The sequence below is a fragment of the Geotrypetes seraphini genome, chromosome 1 (genome assembly GCF_902459505.1).
Source record: "Geotrypetes seraphini chromosome 1, aGeoSer1.1, whole genome shotgun sequence".
NCBI classification, from domain to species: Eukaryota; Metazoa; Chordata; class Amphibia; order Gymnophiona; family Dermophiidae; genus Geotrypetes; species Geotrypetes seraphini.
Window position 1 is genome coordinate 294198178 of NC_047084.1, and position 12563 is coordinate 294210740.

Sequence of the window (12563 nt, forward strand, 5' to 3'; positions counted from 1 at the left end):
TGATCATTTTTCTTCCTTGTGGCATTAAGTTCCTCATGGATACTCTCCCTCCCATTTATGGTTAATGACGAGTTTAAAAACTTGATTTGCAAATTCTCCCTCTCTCTACTTTCATCTAATGTGGCAAGTTTTGATTGGTCATCAATAATTAAGTTAGAATCAGGGTCATGCTTGAAAACATCCAATTTATTTGAACTTTCTTCAGCACTTAAGAGGTCTAATCTCTCTAGTGAGAACTGTGAAGGGCATGTCTTGAACTGCTCGGCCTCAGTTGTCTCATTTATATCTAACAAGCTTTCCTCATTAGAGATGGCTTCCCCTTTTAGCTCATTATCTTGTTCCTCCAAATTAAAGGTGATGCCCTCTGTTGTGGATTCTGTGTCCTCACTAATGGAGGATAACCTTCCAGACCTTGCTTCAATTATTGCTTCAAACACAGGTGGATTTGGAGCCACAAGGGAGGTTCCCTCTCTGTTTGTCATAATGTTTTGTTTCTCAACTTTTTCCTTTGGGCTCTCAACTTGTTTTTCACCTTTGGCCTCTTCCCCTTTGTCATGATTACTTGTTTGCTTGCCCAAATCTGTCTTGGCATCTTTGTCTTCAGAAGCAAATGATGTAAAGTACCTTGGAGATTTTGGTGGCAACATCAATGTTCCCATCACAGTTTGTGAACTAGTCCCTAGTTCTTTACTCAAGTTTCGTTTAACATCTTTTTCTTTTTCAAATGCCTCAGTCTCTTGGGGAACATTTACTTCTGAAGAATGAGTACATAGTTCAGGTGAAGCATCCTTTGAAACTAACAATGACTGTGGCTCAGGCATACTATTCAGAGATGTAGTATCAACAGCAGTTTCTATCTTTCTAAAACTCCGGCTACCAACATTGTTGAGACGTATATGTGCCTCACAGACATATGGGTAAACTGTAACTGGTAATGCTTCAGCCATTTGGACTTTTAGGACCAGTGGCGAGATAGCACAGATCCTATTCTCAGGTCTATTCTCAGAAACTGCTCTCACAGGAGTTGCTAAGGAATCATTTTGGGCTGATTTAGGAAAACTAGTTAAATCTGTTTCTTTAGAGATGTCAACATCTGGAGAGGCATGCTGCCCTAATTGGTTTTCATCCAAGCTTTGTTCTCTCTCCGATACATTTAGGCCATCCTGTGATGTCAGTGTAACTTGATCATTAGTTTCTTGTAACGGTTTCAGCCTTGCTGACACAATTTGAACAACTTTAGGCTTGTCATTTTCAACTAAAGAACTTGAAGGAATGTGAACCTCTGATGGAGTAACTGGTAAAACTGTCTCTATTATTTTTGTAGAACTCACTTCTGAGTAAGTCTCTGGGGCAACAGGCAGTTCATCAATTCTTTGTAGTTTAGGAGTTTTCATTTCTCCACACTCATTTCCCTTTATACCAACAAACTCTTGAGCTGCTTTTTCCAAAAATTTGGAAGCATTTAAACTGTGGTGAGAACCAGTGCCGCTTACTTTTGAAATATGCTCTGATGTTAGAGAGGACAACTGTCTTTGGTCATTAACTTCTCGCTGAAGTCTACTTGTTGCCAAGGAATCAAAGGGATCCCAATCAGATGTTAAAGCAGCAGCAAAAGGGTTGAGCTCTTGAAAAGGCATAAATCCCTGGGATGCAGTACAATTATCTGGCAGAGAGCTTTCATTTTCTCTCTCTTTTTCCTCGGAACTGGTGGAGGCAGGCAGACAGTAATCCTCAAAGGGAGAAAAGCTTTCAGCAGCTTCTGCAGTAGCATGAGACCCAGAGTGAAAACTAGAGAAAAAGTGAGTAGGTGAAGGAGAATTTAGTACCATTTCAGACAGGAGATGCTCAAAGAAAGGGTTGTTTCGCAGAGAATTGAAAAAGGGATTGGTAAGAGACAAGGTTCCAAGCAGACCTTCTGTAGCTATAAAAGGGTTAGTAAAAGTCATGCTAGAAGAGTTAAGTGCAGAAGTAGGAGCAGCAGCAGAACACTGGTCAGAGAAACAAGGAAAAAAGGGAGAAGCAGCATCTGAGCAGGTTTCTACCTGAGGAGACACGTCCAGGCTGTGGAGGGAAGACAAAATAGTCCTCCTGGTTAGTGCTAATGAGCCTTCAAATATATACCATTAGATGTATATACAGGGTATATATATACATACATACACACAGTGTAGGAAATGCAGCAAATAAGAGGTGTCATAATATGATTGAGTAATAAGGAAAAGGCATATATTATTGTTTTAAATCGGAACTCAGAATTTTCTCTCTAAACTATTTTCAAAGCAAGTTCTTGAAGGAAGTAAAATCCCTTTGAACAAAAAAAATTTAAGCAGACACATTGAGTGGAAGCTTGTTATTGTTACTAAAGCTGTACCATTACCAGAGTCAACAGCACCTGAGTGCATTAAGTTCAGGCCCTGAAGCAGTCTTATCTGACTTTATTCTTGAATGAGTAATATAGTTATACAACAAGAAAAATAGTGTTACCTGGTCAGTTAACAGAGGGAATATAAATTTTTCTTCAGAAATTTGTCTACTTACCCCATCACATGATTAAAAATATAAAATGTATTTAAAAAAAACAAATCAAAACAAAAAACTATACCAGCAAATCTCAGTCCTTCAAAAGAAAATAAGCTGTTGGATACTGATTACTACATCATTGTTTGTATAAACACACAATAAAACAAACAATGGAATTTTCACTTGTACAAGTTTGTTCTATTATGACACTGTAATAGCTGAGAGGCTGAAGTGAAGGCGGCTTCAAATCCAACAGCTAATTAAGAACTAAAAATGCCCAAATATTGTAATCTGCCAAAAGATGAATTTTTTAAAAATTTCACCACCATGAGTAAATTTCTTTATAAAAAAGGCAGTTAATTCCCAATTTTAAAAAAAATGAAGCAAACATAAGTCAGGATCATGCTTCATATTCCAGCATTTTATATTCTTTTATATTACAAATAATGCTGCACCATTGATAATTTGTTATTGGTACATCCAAAGAATTCAGTACTAGGAAGGCTAATTATGTCAACATATTTTCCAAAGACTAGCAAAAAGTAGAAACAAGCTGGCAAGTGATAAAACCAAGAAATTCTGCAAAGTATTTCATTGTCACATTATCAGCCAGTGTGTTATAAGAAGTGTTCAAGAATTTAGAGGAGCTGTCAAGCAAGGTAATATTTTCTGAGGAGTTAACTTGTGTAGGGCAAGGGGAAAGACAAAACACACTGCATGAGGTGCTAAAATTTGTTACTAAATAGCAGGTGTAAACAGAATCTGCGGCTCTACCTCAGGAGTATCCTGAGCTGGAATCATGCCCTGTAAAGACACCCCCTAACACCCAGCCAATGGACTGGGAGCAACTTGCGTGCTGCGAGACCATACTGCTTTGCACAGCCCACAGGATGGCTTCCACTCTACTGGAGAAATATGTTTAAATATTTTTATTCATTTTCAAAATCAAACCAACCACAAAAACACAAATCTGTAATAGCATAGTAATAAGCAATTCTATATCACCCACCACAACCTTCCCCACAGTAATAGAAGTATCTCTGTCACAAATCCAAGAACTAGAATAACTAGAGGTTAACCATTCAACAATCTGCTTGCTGCGAGCATAGGGTGTCAAAGTGAGCCAAAAGGGCTCCCATACGGAACAAAAACATTTCCCCCTAGGGGAATTAATGTCCGCAAAGTCACGGCGCTCCAAGGCAGCATGTCCAATCTTAAGGGATCGCCAATGAGAATAAGATGGCGAGTCTGCCACAATCCATACAGTCAATATTGATTTCAGTCCCTGAAGAATTGAGCGGTCCAAAAAGGCTGACATCCCTTTGCGCTTCGGAAGTGAGAGAGTGTAGGTCCCAAAGAGAGCTTGTGGAGTAGGTGTCCAGCGCCGTTGCCACATAAGTGAAATATGTCCCAAACTTTGCCAAAATGCTATGACATTAGGACAGAACCAAAATTGGTGGCCTAACGAGGCATAAGACTGTCCACATTTCAGACAACGATGAAAACTGGTAATAGTCATACGATATGTGATATGTAAATGAAACAAAAATTTATGTTGAAATTCCCACAAAATGATGTTAGGAGTCAACTTTAGACCTTTCTTTAGATAGCGATGCAAGTGGAGTGCAGAAATCGGGCTCTGTAAATCATCAGTCCAAAGTCTGGTTAAGAGTTCCAAATCAATGCCCGGTTGACAGTACAAAATGCCCATCGTATGAAAACAAACAGGTATATGCATTTGTGCTAATAAACTAAACATTTCAGAGACATGCTCTCTACAGGACTCCAACAAATTACATATAGGTAGAGATTTCACATAATGTTTCAATTGAAGGTAGGAAAAAACATCAGTGTGCAATAAAGAATATTTGTGTCATAACTGTTCAAAAGAATAAATAGTACCTTCCTCCTTAACTACTTGAAACAGATACTGCAAACCCTGCTCCTTCCAACGATGAAAAGAGGAGCACAGAATCCCTGGTATAAAATCAGCATTACTCTGTATAGATGAGTATGGTGTAACCCCTGATGATATATGAAGGCTCTTGCACACCCAACGCCAAGTATGGCGAGCTAGTAAAAAGATCAAATATGTGGAAACCTGTGATTGAAGGGATGGATTGGTGACAAGTAGCATGTAACTAAAATGAAAAAGACATAAAAGAGAAAGCTCAAGAGAAGTAGTCTACTGGAGAAATAAAAGATTTTTAAATAGTGATTGGTTATAGCTGGTTAAGAGTGAAATCACCAAGCTCATACAAAGAGAAGAACTAAACTTAAAGATAGGAGGAGGATGGAAGCCAGTTGACTCAGAACTGTCAACTCAAATAAGCTGCTGCTCAGATTACAACTTCTGTCTCTGTGCAGACAGACAATGTTACCCAGGCAGAGGGAGTGGTTCCATGTGCAAGCTGCCTTCAGCTTGAATCTCTTATGAAGGAAGTAAAGGGACTGAGAGAGGAGGTGGCAAGACTGAGAAGCATCCATGAGAATAAAGTACAACGATGAAATGGTTCATGAGGCATCAAAGATTTTCAGCAGAGGCTGTGCTGAGGGAAGACAGCTAGACTCAGATTACGGAACCCTGCAAGATTGGTACTGTGACTCCCCCTGACCTTGAACTGAAGAACCGGTATGCTGTCCTGGAAGTAGAGGAGATGAAAACATCCCATGTAGAGGATGAACCAAAGCTTGAAATACCAAAAATTACTGTATCCGTGACCACTAGGAGGCATAAAGTAGTGTTAGTTGGCGATTCCCTTCTGAGGGGTTCAGAAGCTTCCATCTGCAGACCAGACATGATATGAAATGTATGCTGTCTGTCTGGTGCCAAAATCCAATATATTATGGAGAGCTTGCCGAGACTCATCAATCCTGATGACTATTAACTGATGCTGCTCATCCATGTTGGCACCAACAATACTGCCAGGTACCCCTGTGAATGTTTCAAAAGCGACTTTGTGGCTCTGGGAGAGAAGGTGAATCAGACAGGTGTGCAGGTGAATTCTCGTCCATCCTCCCTGTCGAGGGTAAACACCAGAGCAGAGAAACTCGCATCATGGAGATGGTGTCATCGAGAGCCTTTTGACTACCTGGACCATAGGATGATTTTCCAAGGGCTGCTGAGTAGGGATGGTGTGCATCAAAGAAGGGAAGAAGTGTCTTTGGCAGCAGGCTGACTAATCTACTGAAGAGAGCATTAAACTAGAAGTGATGGGGCAGGGTGATCAAAGCCCCCAGGTGAGTATAAGCCCTCAGGCAAGTAAATCATTGAATATCTCTATACGGATGTGAAAAGGAGGCAATGTCTGGAAAGCAGTATACACTTCCCCCTCCCCATCGCGGTTTCCTATAATCGCAATTTGTTTTGGGGGGGGAGGAGGAAAAAAAAATCCCGTATTTTTGTCTTCCCCCCGGCATCCCGGCCTTACCTGGCTGTGTCGTGCAGGATAGCTGGGTGAGTCATTTGGGCTTTGTGTTCCATTTTGTGCAGGCCTCGTTGTTCGGGACAGTCGCTCCGCTGTAGACACAGAGGTATCGGCGGCACGGGGAACGAGGGAGCAATTGTTTTCTGGCCGTTTGAGTTTGGGCATCGGGCGTGCGCCTGTCCGTGGTAGTGCGCAGGAGCTGAATTCCAGCCTGCAGGATAGTGTGCTTTGCCGGTTGGGAGTGCTGGTTTTCGGGGCAGGAGCGATCTTCCTATGCTCCTGCCCCGTGCAGATAGCCATTAGGAAATGGCTGTGGGGAGTTCCCGTAGAGAGACTACAGGAACTCCCCACAGCCATTTCCTAATGGCTATCTGCATGGGGCAGGAGCGTAGGAAGATCGCTCCTGCCCCGAAAACCAGCTAGACCACCAGGTAAGGCCAGGATGCCGGGGGAAGGCGGAAGGGAGGCGGGGTTGGGTCAGAGCTGGATATTCGCGGGTTTTCGCCATTCGCGGTCCGGCTCAGCCCGTATCCCCCGCGAATAAGGAGGGAGAAGTGTATACCAATGCTTGAAGTATGGGAAACAAGAATCTGGATCTAGAACAGACATGGGCAACTTCAGTCCTCGAGGGCCGGAATCCAATCGGGTTGTCAGGATTTCCCCTATGAATATGCATTGAAAGCAATGCAAATCAAATCAAAACAAAGGAAATAAGATGATGCATTTTTTATTGGACTAACAGTACATTTTTTGATATATATATATATATGTATTTCTTTTTTTCCCCCCATGTCTAAAATATGATCTAAGTACTGCATCTCCTAGGTTTACTTAAAAAAATCTCCCCCATTATCTCCACTGGCATGCTGTTTCATGCATCCATCGGCCTTTTTTAGAACCCCCCCACAAAAAAAAAAAAAAAACCAACCAATTTTCTAACAAGAACTGCTATTTTTATTATGGTGCCTCTTTTAAGCTTAGCCCACTGTTCTGCTTCATAAAGAATTTCATATCATATAATATAAAATTTTATTTGTATAACGCAATACACCGTGAAGGTCAATGTGGTTAACAGGGGTTAAATGGAGGATCGTACTTAAGAGGAGAGGGTACAATAACAAGTAATAAATAAGGTCTAAGTCAAATACAATACAGGTAAGGCGATATAAGGAGATCTTGGTACAGATATATAGATACGGTAAGGGAAGAACGAGTCCATACCTAGAGCTTTCCTTTGTCTTGAGGAGAATGGGAAACAGGTGAAGAGGGCACAGGGTTTAGTGCTCTACTAGGAATTTGTTTAACAAATATGTTTTTAATCCTCGCCTGAAAAGCATGTATGATGAAGATGACCCTATAATGGGGAGTAGTTCTCAGCTGTAGTGAGCTGCTTGATATGGTAGTAGTTTTGTCACGTAAGCTTCTTAAGGTTTTCCTAGCAGGGAGGAGTAGGCAAAGATGGAGTTGGCGTGCATTGGCGGGTTGGGGGGGGGTAAACTCAAATACTTCAGTTGTGTAGTTTGGTAGGAAACCATAGCGAGCCTTGTACATGAAGCAACCTAGTTTGAATATAGATTGGGCCTTGATCAGGAGTCAGTGCAGTTGCTTGTACCCCCATTAGATGGTAGCCGTTTTAACAAGATTGATGTTTAACGTACAGGACTCTGACTTTTGTATAACTCCTCTCTGCTTTGGCTGTTGCATCAAATCATACTGTCTGATTACGCAAAGCAACAAATTTTTTTTTTCGGAATCATCTGACAACACAGCACATTTTTCTAAATCAGTTTTTCACGCTGATTTCAGATCCATTATTAGTATTTTTTCTGTCACATAAACTTTTAAAGTTTTAGCATATAGGGTTTTAAGAACTGCATCAACTTAAAGAAACGTTGTCTTGGGTCCAAAGTCAAATAAGCACACAGCATAGCATAATTATACTGGACTGAGTATGATTTCTTTTTGAGAGTTGTGTCTGGATTGTCACGGCACAACATCCAGCAGTAGTTGGCCATCATACTCTCATTCCAGAAACCTTGGCTGCGACACTCCATTAACTGAATGTCCTGGTGAAAATGTTCTCCTTGCTTGTCACTCACCATACCAAGATTTTCCTGAAAAAAAGTGAGCGCAAAAAGTGTATTTTTAATGACATGCGACAGCCAAGTTTCAGATATGCGTCAAGGAGATTCTGAACTCCTTCCTTGTATGAAGGAGACTTATGGTTGCCCAGAAAGTTTTCCAATAACCACTTGAATACCTCCCAAGCTTCAAACTCATCTGCTGAGAGTAATTGCTTAAGATCTTCATCTTGCATAACGGACTTGATCTATGGGCCTATAAATATCCCTTCCTTCAGTTTTGCAGTGCTGATTTTTGGAAATTTCTTAACAAGATATTGAAAACCTGATGAGTTTGCTTTATCAGGTTCTTCATCAACCCCAGCTTGATATGAAGAGGTAGAAGAAATATTTTATGAAAATTCACCGATGGCATAAATTTCACACTGCTTATCCCTGGGTTATAGGCATCTCTCAGCTGCCAGACATGCTTGACATAATGTTCAGCTGTAGATCTGCTATCCCACAAGCACAGGAAATAGCAGTATTTAGTGAATCCTCTTTGCATTCCCATTAGCATGCCAATGACCTTCAGATCACCATAGATGTTCCACTGGTGTGTTTTATAACTGATTGCTTCTAGTAAATTCTTCATATTCTCATAAGACTCCTTTAGATGAGTAGAATGGGCAATTGGTATACTTGGTTTGGAATTTCCATTGTGCGGTAACACTGCCTTCCAGCTTCTCTGTGAAGAATCAATGAAGAGATGCCATTCACCTGGACAATGCACTTGTGACAAACTGCTGAAGAGCCCGTTGATGTCATGACAAAACACAATGAGCCATTTACAGTGAAGAATGTTGTTAAGTTACGATTCCTTTTTCTGTAATGAGTTATATTAGCATCTTTTGCAAGCAAGTGCTTTTGCTTAAGCCTTGAAGCGAGAAGTTCTGCTTTTTCTTTTGAAAGATTTAGATCACAAATAAGATCATTGAGCTCAGCTTGTGTAAAGGTCATTGGTTCTGAATCTTCATCATTCACATCATCAGGATCAGATAATTCAGGATTATGACCAGCTGCTGCATCATCATCAAATTCCTCATCATGTTCCACAGAAGCAAGTCCGTCTTGTGGAGGTACAGGGACAGGAAGTGAGTCATCATGAGGAACAGGCCTAATAGCAGAATCCAGAGTAGGATATATAATTTTGTGCTTAGTTTTAGCTGATAATCCACTTGTGTTCACAAAGCAAAAGTAGCAAACTTTAATATGGTCTCACAGTTCCCTCCATATTGTAGGGATTGCAAATGACATCACTGCCTTTCGTCGATTGAGCCAGTCACGAAGTCCGTTGGAACAACTGGTACAGATGATATGTGAAGCCCAAAACTTATCCATCCTGGTCACCCAGTGGACAGCCAAAGTACAATTTGTATACCTTCTTCATATCTACAGTATCGTATTTTTCGCTCCATGAGACACACTTTTTTTCCCAAAAAAGTGGGTGGAAATATGGATGCTTTTTATGGAGTGAATACCCCCCTCCCCGTTACCTTATTTTAGTTCTTCCAGTGGTCCTGCCCTTACCTCCGGCTGACTCCCAAACTAGCTGCAGCGTCTTTCCTGAGACCTTAACAGAAAAAGCAAAATTGACCCTCCCCACCCTCTTCCAACAAACCGTAAGCTTAAAAAAAAACCAAACAACAAAAAAGAAGGCAGAGGACCAGCTGGGCACACACAGATAAGAGGCAGAAATCAGTTGCAAACTTTGTTTTAGAGCTTAGGATCCCCCACCCAGCCGCCGTCGATTTCCAAAGTCCGCCTGCAATGGAAGAGTGACGTACGACTCAGTTTCTATTTCCAGCTGCAGCCAGAACCTTTCAGGAAATGAGAGAAAAATGCTTACTATTTACTTTAGTGAGCTGGACCTCCTGCTGTCTTAATTGCCCCCTTTTTCTTCTCTCAACGCAATTGTCCTGCTGTACCTGGCCTGATTGCTTCAGAAAAAGTTATCATGACGAGTTTCTTCCATCTGTGAGGCTGAGGTGCAGGAGCATAGACAGAGTCACTAGCCCTTAAGAGCAGAAACTTTCTGTTCCTCTGTTTCGGCTTCACCCAGGTGCTGGTGGCTTGAAGGATTATCATGTAAACGGAGTTTCATTTTCTTTTGCCCCTTTTCAGAAACATCTTTTGCAAAAGAACAGTTTCCAGAGGAAGCTGGCTTTGAAGTGCTGCTATTTGAGCAATACTGTTACTTTGGATTTTTTTTGAGGACTGCAAAAAGAAAGAATGGTGTGGGAACTGAGAGGAGAACCAGGGACCAGGAGGAGAAGAAGAAGGTGAAGAGCAAGGAGGGCAAGATGAGGATGGTACGATCGTAACTGCTGCCCCTGCCAGCTGAGCGCACCATGCCCGCCGCCAGCAATAAGATCAAAACCACTAAATACATGGCACTCTCCTTCCTGCTCAAAAACTTCTTTGAGCAGTTTCACCAGCTCGTCCACCCAGCCACCGATTTCCAAAGCCCGCCTGCAACGGAAACATCTACTTCGTTTTCATCGCCCTCCTCAACTTTGTGCCCTCCATGAACGCCTTCAAGCCTGAGCTGGAGCTGGCGCTGGCCCTCGTGCTCTTCATCCTGGCCGTCACCACCATTAAAGACGTCTGGGAGGACTATCACAGGTACTGCTCTGACCATGAGATCAACCACATAGACTGCCTGATGTACAGCAGGTAACTAATGAGCCACGGAGCAGGGGAGTTGGGCATTTCCTAAATCAGTCTGAGTAGCCGATTGGGGGGCAGAGGAGATTCATTAGCTGGGCTGGGGATGGGACATTGCAACTGAGTATATTTACAGTCCCAGGATAGAGGGGAGACAGAAGCAGCCTGCCAAAGCAAGAATGAAGTTGGGAAAACTGGCAACTAAACCAGGTGGCAGGCTGTTCAATGATAAATTAAGTAAACAAAAAATTGGAAGATAAGGTGACTTTGTTTTATTGGATTACCACATTTCTGGAACAGCCATTCATAGAGCGGTGCAGGACAAGGCACTGCCCTGTCCCTACCTACCAGCCACTAGGCCTGCATGCCCTGTACCCTGTCCCCTGTCCCAGCCTACCACTAGAACACCAGAAGGGGACAGGGTACAGAGCCCGACAAGGAGTGTGGGGTTGGGTGCAGAGCCTGACAGGGAGAATTTGGTTCAGAATGTTTTTTTTTCTTGTTATCCTCCTCTAAATCTAGGGTTTGTCTTATGGCCAGGTGCGTCTTATGGAGCGAAAAACACGGTACTTGAGCGACTTTGTGCTTTCATCGTGAATGAACCACAGAGGTAACGGAAACTATCTGGATAATTAGTACAATGTCTTGGCATGACAAAGACCAATATTAATCGCAGTCTGTAGCCTGACAACTGTCATTAACCCTCCTTATATGTTTATCCTATAAACGCATGATATATCACCCAATTAATGTTTATAATTATATATAATGAGCCTCATTACAAAAATGTGACATGCTAGTGAAAAACTATACACAGATTTGAAATCAGTATGAAAAATACTACAAAACCCACCCAATCTGATGAAAATGATGTGTTGACCTGCGTTATCACTGGGTTCAGGGGGGAGGATCACCTACCTGATGGTAAGAAACAATTTCTTCCCTTGTGGATTTCATGGTTATTTGTTCGAGAAGTTCCTAGAAAAGGGATTCAAAGATTTCTCTATTTTGATTGTGTGAGGTCCGAGAGTCTACTACCAAGGCAGGATTAAGGCACAGGGAAAATAGGGTCCAGGTGTGTAGAAGGAGCCTTCTCAGATGTGCTAATTCAATGCCAAGGCAGAATTTTGCCATGGTAAGTAGAGTTGCCAAGTTACCCAGTTCCAGGAGTGAGAGTTTTTGATCAGTCATTGTGTGAAATTTCTAGTCCCTAATACCATCAATTAAAATTAGTGCTGAAGATAACATAATGCACCAGAATGAGGTTGTCATAAATCCAAGTCTTGCCATAAATATCTCTCCTGAAGCTGGATAATGTGAAAGCTCTGGGTCAATCAGCTGCTGTCAAAGAAAAGCTTAGAAGGGGGGAAAAAGTTAATGGAAAAACCACTATCCACACAGGTTTGTTTACTCTATTCAATTCACCACCAGTGCTCTCTCTTCCAGTCAGTGAACAGTGCTCCCTACCTGCTGCTTCCTCCTCCATGGTTTTAACTCTGCCGTCAGAATATCATGCAGAGCCCTATCTATGGCAGATCTGAAATTAACTTATACTGTATTATGAATGGACCCAATATGCTTGTTTGCCTAAGGCAGAGATGTAGTCAGCTCTCTGATTTAGTGGAATGGGGCAAAGCTGGATTGAGGGGCCAACATATCACCTCCCCAATGTGTTAAAAATACTGTCTTTGCTGGCAGGGATGCCAAAGCTCCTTCAGAAATTCTATAAATGGTGGCGCAGTGTCAGAGCATTTAGTGCTCCAGGCCACAGTAGAAACCTCTACTGCGGCTTATTAAAAGGGGGGAGGGGTTAGTTCATTCTATTGGG

At 41.9% G+C, this 12563-nt stretch overlaps 1 protein-coding gene across 1 annotated transcript in view; it reads right to left on the reverse strand.

Annotated features, from left to right (window-relative positions):
- Positions 1-12563, reverse strand: part of RAB11FIP5 (RAB11 family interacting protein 5) — a 222345-nt gene that overhangs the window by 63242 nt on the left and 146540 nt on the right. The window contains exon 4 of the mRNA XM_033953658.1: positions 1-1788. This exon is cut by the window's left edge and continues 891 nt beyond it. Coding sequence (XP_033809549.1) covers positions 1-1788 — 1788 coding nt within the window. The remainder of the gene's footprint in view (positions 1789-12563) is intronic.